Source organism: Pelophylax lessonae, assembly GCF_965119305.1.
Source record: "Pelophylax lessonae genome assembly, chromosome: 10".
Classification (NCBI taxonomy): Eukaryota; Metazoa; Chordata; class Amphibia; order Anura; family Ranidae; genus Pelophylax; species Pelophylax lessonae.
In genome coordinates this window covers 209,237,451-209,253,131 of record NC_138777.1, presented here as the reverse complement: position 1 = coordinate 209,253,131, position 15,681 = coordinate 209,237,451, and the positions used below count along the sequence as shown (strand labels likewise).

The 15,681-nt window shown below is 43.2% G+C and overlaps 1 protein-coding gene across 1 annotated transcript in view; it reads right to left on the bottom strand.

Annotated features, from left to right (window-relative positions):
• Positions 1–4,537: 4,537 nt before the first annotated feature.
• SLC7A5 (solute carrier family 7 member 5) overlaps positions 4,538–15,681 on the bottom strand; it is a 60,914-nt gene continuing 49,770 nt past the window's right edge. Inside the window, exons 8-10 of the mRNA XM_082269668.1 lie at positions 12,630–12,779; positions 6,763–6,940; positions 4,538–4,658 (exon numbers count right to left, since the gene is read on the bottom strand). Of these exons, the coding sequence (XP_082125794.1) occupies positions 4,603–4,658; positions 6,763–6,940; positions 12,630–12,779 (384 nt within the window). The 3' untranslated portion in view covers positions 4,538–4,602. The remainder of the gene's footprint in view (positions 4,659–6,762; positions 6,941–12,629; positions 12,780–15,681) is intronic.

Here is a 15,681-nt window from a genome sequence, read left to right as displayed (position 1 = left end):
TTTTTTTATCTCGCGCCAGTACCCGGAAGTGACGCCATGACATTACTTCCGGGTTTTTACATGGAGACCCGATCAGAGCCGAATGCGGTTTTGATCGGGTCTTGAGTGGCTGGTTGCCCGGGTCTCCTGGTGGGACGGGAGACCCCGGTGAGCCGTGGAAGGCGGCGGGAGGAGGGGGAGTGTCCCCTCCCGCTTCTTGTAATGACAGCTGAGTGGCTTCTTAGCCGCATCGGTTGTCATTACAAGACAGCTGACCGTCAGCATTGGACGCCGGTAACGGGGTGATGCCTCTAGCTGCAGGCATCACTCCGGTACAAGCACTTTCCGAAATATTGGCAATATCGGTAACCTCAGGGGCCGATTCCGATATATCGGGGAAAGTGCAGATCGGCCCTCGATATATCAGCCTTGCCGATAATCGGCCCATTCCCTACTATAGACCCCCCCCCCTCCAATGCTATGGAGCGAAGGGTAAGGGAGGTGTTCTGTAGTCCTAACACACCCACCCAGGGTGACAATGTTCCATATTAAAGTACAGTTAATATAATGTAAGTGACCAGATTTGGATTCTTTACACTAGAAAATAAACTGCTTGACTGATTCATCATTTCAATTAGTAACGCATTTTAAATGGAGTGTGTCAGAGTAACAGGCATTCGATATAAAATTTAGAGATGAACACAGTTAAAGCCAAACTCCAGGCAGACATTCGCAAAAAAAATAAATAAAAATAAACTTCAAAGAATGCAGAATTGTAACCACTATGTGGATGCAGCTAGTGTAAGTACCGGATTCTTTCTTGGTATCAGCTTCCTGCAATGCCCTGTACAGCAGCACACAGACTAAGAGGGGGAAGGGCACAGCTAGGGGCCAACTAGGCTCTACAGCAGTGTGAGGAGAGGGCGGAGTCACAACCATGTTGCTGCTACTACATTGTCCAATCAACAAGCCAGGGAGGAGTGGGGGACGTGTCTATGACCAAGCTGTGCTTTACAACCACAATGGAGACCTGGGCTCCCGGCTGCCTGGATCACAACGCTAGCCAAACAGAATTAGAAATCATATGGCAGGTCAGAGTTCCCATCTGTAGCTTTAAAAATGTGTATTTGTGGCTTTGCCTGGAGTTCGCCTTTAATGAAATACTACAAGAACAAATAAACAGTTATGAAACAAACACAAAAGTAACAAAAAAAGTTACAATTCTATAAAGTAAACATTAAGTAACAATTCTAGTTGGGTTGCCCCTGTTTAGTAAACAATGAAACATACTTAAAAACTGCAATTCCATGTGATGAGCATAAAAAGTGAAATGCTCCCCACCCCCGCTGTCAAAATGCCATATTACAGAAAAAACACTGCAGTGCACTGGGCTTCACTGTACAAAGCATGGGGAGCTATTCACAATAAGCAGTGTGCACTGCCATGCCTTGTTGCATGTTAAACGCACATATTTTAGCGCACATTGCTACAACACAAGTGTGAATAAGCCCATTATTTCAGCAACACAATGTTTTTTTCAGCAGGGGGCGGGGCAGCAACATAAGCGGACTTTACGTTTTAGCTTCAGGTCAACTTTATCAGCACAGACAGGAAAAACAAAGTTATAGACAAATCAATCAGCTGTAAATGACAACTAATATATTCAAGTTACAAAATCCTGATGCCAACTCTATTAGTGGTTGTACTGCTGTTAACTACATTTCACATAATGCCCAGTCGGGTCCAGGGGGCCGTCCTGTGACGCTTCGAGGATATATCCATCTTTCTCAATGGTCAGGGAGGCTAGTGAAACAATGGCACTTCCACACAATGCTTATTTTTTTGTTTTATCTAGGACTTTTACAGACTCTGGAGGGGTATCCACAGAACTCCATATCCAGTATTGCTCACTTCCATAGGGCTCTATGGACATAGCGATGTATGCACAACTGCAAATACAGTTTAAATTTATTTCGGCTGCATACTTAAAAGCACGTATAATTTATATATATATATATATATATATATATATATATAAAGTTACTGAACCCAGGAGCCTGCATTCACTATATCTGGTCTCCCACAGTACACAGATCATGGAAATGCAATTATTTTAGTAAATATAAACTGGTATATACCTTTTACTCATCAGCAGTATATAGCAGTCTTAGGACTTAAATCAATGTCTGGTTAAAGCTTGTAGGAGGAGTTTTCATTCTCCTCTGACTGTCCTTTGAGACTGCAGGACCCCTGACCCTATGTCTGGACAGTTCTGATTGGCCCTGTGCTGATCACATGCACCCTCCAAAGAAAAAACAAACTATAAATACACACCAAACTGAGCCACCAAACTGAGCATGTGCAGAGTGCCCCTAAGGCTCTGTCTTATCAGGAGATGGATTGGGGACAGTGAAAGGGAAGGATCAGAGAAGACAAGTTCAAACAGCCTTTTTACACAATGCAAATGGTTAACTCCACATTAATAGGCTTCACAATGAGTATAACAAGTATGCTTTACTGCATGTACAGGCTGATATTACTGTTGTGGGTTTAATAACACTTTAAAGTGTATGTCAGGACAAAGTTAAATAAAACAAACATACAGTACATCTCTGCAATACATGTATATTTCTCTGTGTTAGGTCAGTTTAAAAATCCTGCAAGTACAGAAAAATCCTGGCTGACCTGCCAGAAATCCAAGGAGCTCCCAACTTCCAGTAGTGAGCTGACATCACTGCCTCTGCTGCACTGAAATCCCAAACAGTGTTGTCAAACCTGCTCAGTCTTTCCTGCTAGACTGCAACACCCCTCCTCTCCTCAAGGGACAGTGTTCTGTAGTCCAAAAAAAAAAGAACTGGGTGGGGCTGACAACACTGCCTAGAATTTCAGTGCAGCAGAGGCAGTGTTGTCAGCTCACTACAGGAAGTTGGGAGCTCCTTGGATTTCTGGCAGGTCATCCAGGATTTTTCTGTACTTGCAGCATCTTTAGCAGAGTTCTGGCAGATTAATTTTTGACATGCACCTTAACCCCTTCACTTGATGTAGAACTAAAGGCAGTTTGATTTTGGATGGAGTAAGGCAGAGTTATAACCCCCGGTCAGGATTTTTTTTTTTTGCCATCTGTGTCCCATTGGGGAATTTTCCCTTCACTTCCTGTCTTACAGACAAAACTGGAAGGGAGAGGAAATACATTTAGGGTGGCACCAGAACTAGTGCTCCCATTGGAAAAATTCCACTTTTCCTGTATCGGTGACAACCCAAAATTTTTTTTCATTTTCATTTTTGGTGACCACAGTCACCAGGAAAAATTGAGGGTGAATCTCCCCAGTGTGGGCAGAGACAAAAAAAAAAATCAGAGGGTCAGATCCAAAACTATAAAAAAAAAAAAAAAATAGCCTTTAGTTATAGGTTATTGCCAGGAAGTGGGATGGACTTCCTGATCATATGTGGAGGCCGTTTCGCCAGCTCCCAATCATACATGGAGGAGATCAGAAGCCATCTGTGATCGGGAGTGTGTTTGGCGCACAGAAAGCTCATCCGCTGACCCATTATGTGCCACCCTACATGTGCTACATGACCAGCAAGAGGTACATTTTTACTTTTAAATGAGCAAATAAGGTAAAAAAAAAAAAAAAACAAAATAGGTTTCATGGTCTTAAATGACAACATTTTTGCGGTGACGTTCGTTCTATAAAAATTCAATTGTGAATCTCGACAGTCCCTCAAAATCTTTTCTTTTTTTCTTTTTAAAGACTGCGAACAAATATAGATACTAGAATAAATAAAATAACTATAAGAACTAAGTAAATAAGTAAAAATTAAATTAGTAACTAAAACATAAAAACAGCATTAAAAAAAAAAAAAAAAAAAAAAGGTTCTAAACATTCTAATCCTGCACACAGAGCGGCTTGCAGTCCCGGAATCTCTATAGAGGATATCGGTTATTGACGATCGATCGGTAGTGAATACAAAAATAACAAAGTAGCATTTCTTGGAGTTCTGCGGGAATGAACTGTCAGTAGTTTTATTTTAAGTGCTATAGAGATAAATTGAGATTGTTTGTTTTTCTTCTTCATCGACTTTAGAACAAAAATAGAAAACTTTTACCAAAAAAAAAAGAACAAAAAAAGTTTCCTTGATATCAGCACAGAGGACAAGGGGGAGCCCCAGAAGAATCCAGTCTTGGGATCTGCGGTTGCGGCATCCAGTGGTTTTTATAGACCGTTCCTGCAGTAGCCTTAACGGGATTGGTCGGTCTGTCTCAGGCGCCGTCCAGGGAAGAGGCCGTGTTTTCTCTGTGGCTTTTTTTTTTTCCTGAATGAGGTAACTGGATTCCGAGTAACAAGAGAAAAAATGGCGGAGATACAAAAACGCACCTTGCCACCTGGTCATGCTGCGGTCAGGGGCCGAGTGCCGGAGTCACTTGTCAGTCAAATAAAGAACTTGCCCACACAGGCCGCTGGGTGGAACGGTCCGTGTTTGGACCACTGCATATGAAAAAAAAATTGCCCTCTCGGGTGTCTGGGTGAGAGTTAAAAATGAAAAAATTTCTGTGAAAATTCTCGATTCCGTTACAAAATACCGTTCTTGTGCGTGTCGGAGGAGACAGGGCTCGGCCGCAGCTTAGGACTCTTGAGGTACAACTTCCAATACCTTCTGAAATGCAACAGTGCTGGAATCTATGGGGGAAAGGATGAAACGAGATTAATCCAGGCAAAGCAACACGAGATACTTGTATCCCAGACTAGTGCTGAACTACAAAACAGCTCCATAGGGCCACCAGGAACTGGAGGGGCACACAATAAAATATGAAAGGCGAATCTAGAAACTGATTCTCCATTATGGAGGTGTAATTCAGCAGGGAGAATATTGTTACGGAGGTGCAAGTCAGCATATTGGACCTCTTCAGAGAGAGACCCCTGCTTGCACACAGGGATCAATTGTCCTACTCTGCAGCATGCTGGCAGTGGGTAGGCTTTTCTATGCAGGCTGTAGCTGCTTTCTAAAGACACACCATAAAGGGGTCAGTTATGCTTGCAGTTGGAGAAGCAGTAAAAACACATGGCTGAGCTATATTCTTACTGCCCTCTAAGTGCTCCTCAAAAATAAAAAAAAACACAACAAACCTGTCATACTTACCTACTCTGTGTAATGATTTTGCACAGAGCAGCTCGGATCCTCTTCTCGCGTCCCTCACATTGATTGATTGACAGCAGTGGGAACCAATGGCGCCTGCTGCTGTGTCTCAGCCAATAAAGAGGGAGAGTCCCAGACAGCCGAGTCTCTCGTGCAACATTGCTGGATCGAGACGGGGCTCAGGTAAGTATGAGGGGGGCTGTTGCACACAGGTTTTTTTTATCTTAATGCATAGAATGAATTAGAATAAAAAAACTTCTGGCTTTAGAACCACTTTAGGCTGCAAAAGGTAGCGCTTGGGGATTTACACATGCTGCAGCAGCAAGGTCTTCCTTTGCGGCAGGAATTTTACCCCCTGTTGCATTCACTGCCACCCACCAAATGAAACCCATTTAAGTGAACAAGGCTATGCTGCGGTGCGGTGTGGTAGTGCATTGGGGGGGGGGGGGGGGGGGTTAAACAATAGGTAAGGAGGCAACACTTCTCAGCGCCGGTCATACGTGCACCTCATGCTGTAAATGATTCTATTTATTGTGGCAGCAGGTACAGCAATGGCTGCAAACGCCCCGACTGATAACCACAGGAGACAGACATGCCGGCGGTGAACTCCTTTGGGGCTGGTATGGGCATGCTCTGTTTTATTAAAGTTTTTTTTATTGCTTTATATGTTCTATGTTTCTGTATGTACTTGTCAAGTAATTTCAGGACATTTTATATGAAATGCTGCAGTAATAATACATCCGGTAAATCTGAAATGCTGGCATTGAAAAATACATTAGTTTTGTCCTCTCTGGTCCCCCCCCCCCCTTTCCAATCATAAAAAACAAAATTTTTAAATAAAATCTTGCAATTTTCAGTATATACACCTTATTTTGGTTCCAATTAGGTCACCAATGGGTCTCTGTGCTTCTCTATGCAATGCAGGCAGACCATGGCTGGTGGGAGGGGCTGACTGGGTATTGTGCATAGCTTCCTGAAAACATTACAGTACCCTGCCTCAGTACTCATCCAGATCCCTTAGTCCCGATGTAAGCAGTAGGCTGTCTTTTGGGAGAAGTTATGCAAATATCACAATCCCTTGATGGGCGGATGTCATTCTGGAGGAGTGGGCATTCTTAGACAGACTGTATTTCCATAGGTAATGCCCACATGCGATGTTGAGCCGCCATGGTTGAAAAAAACTTAAATCCAATCAATGAAAAGGGTGAGCCAGAGACAGTCAGCTGGGAAAGAAAGAGCTAGATGATGCCGGATGTCCTCCAGCCAGGAAATGAGGCAGACTCTGACTTGCTGCAGGTTCTACTGCACATTGTGAGATGTTTTGGTTGGGGCTCATTCACATAAGCAATGCACGCTAAAGAAACGGCCCCTTTTCGCATGTGGGCTGGTGTCCGCTATGTAACAGCAGCGAGGAGCGGGGATTGGGTTACAATGCAATACGCAGTTCACCTGTATTTTACTGAATTGTTAAAAAAAAAAGCTAATTTGTTTCACTCATGCACCGCATAAGTTGAGATGTAATGCAGTAGAAAACATGCTGCATGACTATAACAACTATAATCACAGAGCTGAAAAGAGAATTGGATACAATTTATGTGCAATATCATTATCAGGACTACTGTTCCCATCATCCCAAGAGATACGTACGTATGCCCTGCTGGATCCACGACGGCTTATTCTGCCACCAGACCCCAAAATAGTACACCGGGACCCCCGATAAGATGATGATGAAGCCGATCCCACATTCCACCGGCGTCATATAGAAGGACACAACGATCAGAAATACACAGGCCAAGATGAAGAAGATCGGGAGACTCACATTAACCTGCAAGAGAGTAGAAATGCCACAGTATAACATATCTGGAGAACTGTGATGTCACTCCTGTATAATATATCTAATATCTGGAGAGTGGTGATGTCACTCCTGTATAATACATCTTATATCTGGAGAGCTGTGATGTCACTCCTGTATAATATATCTAATATCTGGAGAGTGGTGATGTCACTCCTGTATAATACATCCTATATCTGGAGAACTGTGATGTCACTCCTGTATAATATATCTGATATCTGGACAGCGGTGATGTCATTCCTCTATACTATATCATATCTGGAGAGCAGTGATGTCACTCCTGTATAATATATCTTATATATGGAGAGCTGTGATGTCATTCCTCTATACTATATCATATCTGGAGAGCGGTGATGTCACTCCTGTATAATATATCTTATATCCAGAGAGCGGTGATGTCACTCCTGTATAATATCTCATATCTGGAGAGTGGCGATGTCACTCCTGTATAATATATCTCATATCTGGAGAGCGGTGATGTCACTCCTGTATAATATATCTTATATCTGGAGAGTGGTGATGTCACTCCTGTATAATATATCTCATATCTGGAGAGCGGTGATGTCACTCCTGTATAATATATCTTATATCTGGAGAGTGATGATGTCACTCCTGTATAATATATCATATATCTGGAGAGTGGTGATGTCACTCCTGTATAATATATCTTATATCTGGAGAGCGGTGATGTCACTCCTGTATAATATATCTTATATCTGGAGAGCGGTGATGTCACTCCTGTATAATACATCCTATATCTGGAGAGCGGTGATGTCACTCCTGTATAATATATCTTATATCTGGAGAGCGGTGATGTCACTCCTGTATAATATATCTGATATCTGGAGAGCGGTGATGTCACCCCTGTATAATATATCTGATATCTGGAGAGCGATGATGTCACTCCTGTATAATATATCTGATATCTGGAGAGCGGTGATGTCACTCCTGTATAATATATCTGATATCTGGAGAGCGGTGATGTCACTCCTGTATAATATATCTGATATCTGGAGAGCGGTGATGTCACCCCTGTATAATATATCTGATATCTGGAGAGCGATGATGTCACTCTTATATCTGATGACCACGCTGTCACACAGGGTGCTTAGTATGGGTCGCACACAGTCCTCTCTCCCACACACACACATTCTCTTCCCATGCGTCAGCCTGCAGATCTCCACCTATATCCTCAGGTATGTACATAGAATAATCTGCAGCTTCTCCTCCAGATCTCCGGGCCTCATGCATGTGTGAACCACACCTCCTCGCAGTAGGTGAACCTCCTCAGGAAGCCTGACAATAGAGGCTCTGGGATCAGAAGACTCCACCACCAATAAAAAGGCCCATGGTGTCTGAAGAAAGCCATAACAAAAACAGTGACACTGCAGGAACAGGGGCCCCTGACACCGGCCCCGGCCCAGGTCACACAGTATGGAGGATGACCTGAACGGGGAGGCCGATGTTTGTATTTCCAGCAATTCTCTCTCACCTCAAACACCAAGGTCAGTTCTCCCTGTCGGCTCGCTTCGAATGAACCTGCTGCACTCGGTGGGCCAATAAAAGCGTCACTTTAAATAGTCATCGGAGATAAACAAATTCCAAATCATTTTCCTGCAGCCCGGGAAGCTCTGTGATCTGCCATTATTAAAAACTTCAAATGAACTTATTGTGTTTTTCTTCCTGCTAACCTATTTCTGCTCTTGTATCTTGGAATGTGTGATCTGTGAAGCCGCTACACAAAAAGATCAAAAACTAAAAACAAAAAATAATCTGACCATTAAAGTGGAACAGCAGCCATTTATTTTCCCTTTTTGTACAAAGAGGGGAAAGGATCTGATCCTCTGTTAGGTCTTTATAGCTGTCTGTATTCCTGGTGGGAAAATGTCTTTGTGCTCAATCCTGGTGACATTGGCAGGTCATACAGAATTTATTTTCTTTCATTCAATCAGAGGGTTCAACAAAAAAAAAGTGAACAGGTTTAATCAAATGTCGATGGAGGAATCCCTCACACTGAGCTATTGTATTCTGCAGGCGGGAAGCCTTCCATGCCGCCAGAATACAATGATCAATGTTGCCAGCGGCTTTGATCATTTGGGAAAAACCCAACAGGCTGGTTGTAACAAGTCAATTATTATTACTATCATTATAATACAGGATCAATCAATTATTATTATTATTACTATACAGGATTTATATAGCGCCAACAGTTTGCGCAGCGCTTAACAAAATGGAGGCAGACATTACAGTTACAATACAATTTGGTACAAAAGGAATCAGAGGGCCTTGCTCGTTACATTTTACAATTTAAAAGATCAACTTGTGTACAACCAGCCTGCCCATACATGGTTCAAAATTCGGGTGGTCCCTGCTGAAGCGGCTCAATTTTGATCCATATTCGGCCAGCTTTAAACACTATAGCTCTCTGACATATACTGCAGCACTGTACAGAGAACACCGAGTCTGTCACATCGTCAGAGGGGCTTTTTTTCTAATGTCCCATCCACAGTCACATACTATATTACCAAAAGTATTGGGACGCCTGCCTTTACACTCACCTGAACTTTAATGGCATTCCAGTCTTACTCCGTAGGGTTCAATATTGAGTTGGCCCACCCTTTGCAGCTATAACAGCTTCAACTCTTCTGGGAAGGCTGTCCACAAGGATTAGGAGTGTGTCTATGGGAATGTTTGACCATTCTTCCAGAAGCGCATTTGTGAGGTCAGGCCCTGAGGAAGAGGCACGGCCTCAAAACGCGTCAGCCCTCTGCTTTTATGAGATATTGGACTCCTGTAAAGATGCTGCTTTATGGAATCAAAATGCTTGACTTTCACGCATGTTTGTGAGTAGCTGATTTTTATCCTTTTATTATCAATAAACTTGCTGAGGATAATGCGCTAGGCTGGTGCGCCCTTTCTTTGTTTTGTATTTACACTGATGGATGAGATGGCTTGGCTTGCAGTCTCCACTCTAATTCATCCCAAAGGTGTTCTATCGGGTTGAGGTCAAGACTCTGTGCAGACCAGTCAACTTCTTCCAGCCCAAACTCGCTTATTCATGTTTTTATAGACCTCGTTTTATGTACTGGTGCGCAGTCATATTGGAATAGGAAGGGGCCATCCCCAAATTGGTCCCAGAGTTGGGAGTATGAAATTGTCCAAAATGTCTTGGTATGCTGACGCCTAAAAGTTCCCTTCACTGGAACTAAGGGGCCAAGCCCAACCCCTGAAAAACAACCACACACCATAATCCTCCCCCTCCACCAAATTATTTGGACCAGTGCACAAAGCAAGGTCCATAAAGACAGGGAAGAGCAAGTTTGGGGTGGAGGAACAAGACTGGTCTGCACAGAATCCTGACCTCAACCCGACAGAATACTTTTGGGATGAATTTGAGCACAGAGTGCAAGCCAGGCCTACTCTCCAACATCAGTGCATGACCTCACAAATGCGCTTCTGGAAGAATAGTCAAACATTCCCATAGACACACTCCTAACCTTGTGGAAAGCCTTCTCAGAAGAGTAGACCTGTTCTAGCTGCATAGGGTGGGCCAACTCAATATTGAACCCTATGGACTAAGACTGGGATGCCCTTAAAGTTCACGTGCGTGGAAAGGAAGGTGTCCCAAAACTTTTGGTATAGTTTATATTCTAGATCAGACATATACCACAGTGCTTTATAGAGAACACTAAGCCTGTCACATCAGTCTCTGCGTGAGAGGAGCTTACACTCTAATGTCCCACCACAGTCACACACTGTTACACATTTATATAGCTCTGACATATACCATAGTGCTGTACAGGGAACACTGAGCCTGTCACATCAGTCTGCACTAGAGGAGCTTACACTCTAATGACCCACCACAGTCACACACTGTTACACATTTATATAGCTCTGACATATATCATAGTGCTGTACAGAGAACACTGAGCATTTCACATCAGTCTGCACTAGAGGAGCTTACACTCTAATGTCCCATACACAGTGATACACTACTATTAGCATACATTTATATAGTTCTGACATGTACCAGTGCTGTACAGAGAACAGCAAGACTGTCAATTCAGTTTCTGCACCAGATGAGCTTACACTTTAATGTCCTCAACAAAGTTAAACTCAGGATGCTAGCTCTGTAAAGCAAGAGTGCCAAGCACCAAGTCATAGCTCTGCCTCTATAAAGCTTTCAGTATGTGTGTCTCTGAAAACCACTATTAACCAAAACACACTAACATTCAGCATACTTTGAAAACTGTGCCTAAACAAAAGGCAAGTGTAAAAAGTATTAATCATCAGTATTGCTCTGTAGTCTACTTGAGGTCTATCTGGTCACCATTACTGGCTTACCATGCCTTATCCTGCATTGCCTATGTGGAGGAAGTCATCTCGGCAAGGGAGCAGAGCTTTGCTTCCACATGCCAGAGATGCGATGACTAGAGAGGTAAAGCCTAAACATACCAGAAGGGGTGAAGAAAGCACAGATCCACGGAATGCATGAAACAGAAGGGAGCTCCTTGCACTGCAGGTCCTCAGTTACAGCTTCCTCTCCAGCAAGGAGAACCATGAGCAGCACAGTAGTGACATCACCAAATCTCAGTGCCTTCTATGTTCTCACACTGCAGATCTATGGCTATAAGGCTAAAGAACACGAGTGCGTTGCCATTTTAGAAAGAATGGAAGACAAGAGCTACATTTTTATATGTACTGCTTCGATGTCAAATCCCCAGATCCTGGACAAAATCCTTAAAACGGGCCGTTCTCTTCCAACCTTCCTGTATCTGCTCCTAAATCTGTTTTATTACCATGCAGCGGAGCGGGCATTAACTGGCTTCATCGCGTCTCCACGCCACAGATAAAAGCTGCCCTAGGGCTGATATTATCGTCTGTGTGCAAAAAGCGCGAATTCCAAACACTTATTGTGATTTAATGGCCTGGCTTAATCTTTTATAGGTATAATTGCACCTAAGCCCTCAAGCCTTGACAAGCCAGACGGGAAGCCTAATATGATGATGCCTCGACTCCTGCGGCTGATCTCCCATTAGAAGGCACGTGCGCAGTTACAGTTGGTGGATCACATGACCTTGTACTTGCTTCTCTACATCTTTCAGACAACTGGTAAACACAAACATCTGAGAGATCCAATTGGTTAATCGGCCTTGTTACAAACTTCCTGGAGGACTGCCAGTCCCAGCATCTCCTAGCAGGCTCTCTAGAAGAACTTAATAGGATTTGTGTACCCACCATAAAAAGCCAAATCCTCCTCATATTATATAATATTTAGCATACAAAAATAAATAATATATATATATATATATATATATATATATATATATATATATATATATATATATATATATAATATATTACACATACACACACCTAGTTACATACGTCAAATGTGAAACTTTACATTACACTGATCTATTCTGTATTCTATGCTGATATATCTTTGTTGTACTTTTTATTGCTCTGATGAAGGGGGTGATCTCCCCTGAAACACATTGTTGAGTCTTTTAAAAAAAACTTGAGATTTTACATTGGAATGGCTTTGTATCTATTAACTCATGACTTGGCTCTTCTAACTCAGATTCCTATAGTCTTCATTACGTTTATGACAGGTACTCTTAGTACAATCATGTTCTATGGGTGGTGACCCTTTTCTTACCTTGATTGGTCTCTCCAGTTCCGGTTTCTTGTACCGGAGCCACATCATGCCAATGATCGCCAAAGCCACGCACAGCCAGTTGAAGAAGCTGAAGAAATTGATGACGGAGAAAATGTCGTTGGAGAAGGCGTAGAGGAGCGTCATAGCACACTGAGGGGGAGAATCAGGCAGGACACGCAACATTAGTAAGTAAAAAAAAAAAAATAAAAAATAAAACACAACAGCCCCCGTTCACATGCAGGCGACGCTACTTCGAGCAGCGCGCCGCAACCTCGGAGCGGCCGCCACGGACTTCATAACATTGAAGTCTATGGCGGTCGCCTCCTGGTCGCCCCAAAGAAGCTCCGAACCCTTTTTCTAGGTCGGAGCGACTTGTGTCGCTCCTATTAGAACGGGTCCGCAGCTTCCCTATGGGAGGCGACCTGTGAGGCGACCAGGTCGCCCTAGTGTGAACCGAGCCACAACATTTACCATTTTAATTGGCTATAAATAGTAACTTTAAACTGTTTTACCTGCCAAAGGATTTGTATGTCTGTCCACCTGGTCCTTAGATTTACCCAGCTTTGCCAAACAGCACAGATCAGAAGACCTGTCTTTCTTTGCTGCAGTCAGGTAAAACATACAGATCCTGTCCCTCCTTCCGCTTGTGATTGGGCAGTGAAAAGAGAAGCAGCAGACTGATGAGCTTATCCCTCTGCTTTCTCCTCCTATTAGCATCCCCCTTGTTAGCACATGAGCACAACTGATGGGCTCTTTATGTTGGCTCCACCAGGGCTAAGAGGGTAAATCTTACCAGGGATACAAACTGCAATAAAAACCTGACAGGGGATCTAACCTCATTCCATCCAAAGAAAAAAAAAAAGCTATATATAGATATTTTTAGTGCTCTGTTTATTTACTTTTTCTTTCTCACACTGAGAAACCCAAGGTTTTCCTGTATCAGTGTGCTATCACATGGTGGCTGTCTTGTGCTCAGACACGGGTTGTCCTCACTCTGACCACAGATATTTATTTATTTATTTTTTCATTTTAAAGTGAACTTGCATTCTTTTTCCAAGTAATGCACCAGGCTTCACTTAAAGCTGGCCTCCAGGCACAGAGCATAAATCCACTTTGTGTGCACCAGATACCTTTGTAAACCCAGATATTACTATTTAACCACTTAAGCCCCGGAAGATTTTACCCCCTTCCTGACCAGGGCCTATTTTGCGATTCAGCACTGCGTGACTTTAATGTCCTTTTTTCCCCACAGAGCTTTCTTTTGGTGGTATTTGATCACCTGTGCGATTTTTTGATCATGCGCCATAAACACAAAAAAAGAGCGACAATTTTGCAAAAACAACAATATTTTTAAAATTTTTTGAATTTCCCCCGAAAAAAATAGTAAAAATCTAAATTTTTTAACATTTTAGGCCAATTTGTTTTCTGCTACATATGTTTGGTTAAAAAAAAAAAAAAAAAAAAAAAAAAAAATCGCAAAAAGCGTATTTTGATTGGTATGCACAAAAGTTATTGCGTTTACTAACTAAGAGAAAGATTTTTGTCATTTTTATTGTTTTTTTTTTTAACGAGTAATGGTGGCGATCTGCGATTTTTTTTGCGGGACTGTGACATTGCGGCGGACAGATCGGACCCTTGACTGACATTTTTGACACTTTTGGGGGTACCAGTGACATTACTACAGTAATCAGTGCTATACATATGCACGGTTACTGTAAAAATTACACTGGCAGGGAAGGGGTTAACTTTATTTGAGAAGGAGGGGTTAAGTGTGTCCCTAGGGGCGTGTTTCTTACTGTGATTGGATGTGGCTGTGTGTGTAACAGCAGAGACCAATGGTCCTGCGGTCCTACATAGCAGGACCGTATGATCTCTGCTGTTACACAGGGGAGAATGACAGGCGGCTGTGTTTACATTAGCCATCTGCCTTTCTCCCGCTGTAACGGACAATCGCGAGTGCCCGGCGGACGTGGGGGGGTCCGTGAGCGAGCGGGAGCGCGCCTCAGGCTGCACTCGCTCGCTCCCTAGAGCCTCACAGGCAAGTGACCGAGTACATCACTTTGCCTGTGAGGGGCTGACCGCCGCAGTAAATAGTCGTGCGGCGGTCGGCAAGTGGTTAAATGTAGTAGTGACATCATCATGTAGATAGCCTGGGCAGAGGGCAACGCTGTGGGAGGGGCCCAGCAGGCCCCACTTACTACCAGCCACCTGCAGAAAACTACGAGGGGGCGGAGAGAAGACCAATCACCCTGCTGATGGAGAGAGAGCAGCAGTGAGCGGTCTTTATTACAGGAAGTCTCATACTGAATTTTTGCAAGAAATACACAAAGCACACTGAGATTCAAGAAGAATGTACTAACCTTAAGACTAATGTATTTAGATAAAATTTACTTATCCCAGAGTTCTGCTTTAAAGATGAACTCCAGGTATATTCGCTTACAGTATGCAACCATCCATCCCTTCCTACAGATAGATTGGTGGAAATAGACCTGTGGAATCATGCAGATGGTACGCCATAACAAGCTGACGCTGAAGCAGAGCCATGAGCCCTGAGGAAAAGGGTGCAAAGTAGTGTGGCTTTTAAACTGTTAAGTCTCCCCCTCTCCACATGTCAAACACCATCTGAAAAGATATCCCCAGAAGATCACTTTTCAGAGGGGTGGCAAGGGCGGTAAAAGTGAGCCCTAAGCAACTGTTCACACCAGTGCGACAGGTCATACAATTTGACAGTTTCAAATCCCGTGACAAGTCACACCCTATTGTCAGCAATTAAACTGTTCAAATCGGTGTGACTCCGAATTTGTGGTGCCACAACAATTTGAAAAAACGTTCCTGCGCCATTTACGATTTTAGGTGCGATTTGCATAGACATCTGTGCATTAAGTTGCACCTGAAATTGCACTGATCTGTGGCTTTAAAATTGTGCTACTTCAAGTGAAGTAGCACGCTTTCAATGTCGCATTCAGCGTGAATGGGGTGTAAAACTGACAATCTGCTTCTATTTGGTCTTCCCTGGTTCCTCCCTAAGTGCTGCTACAAACAGCTCTTTCTT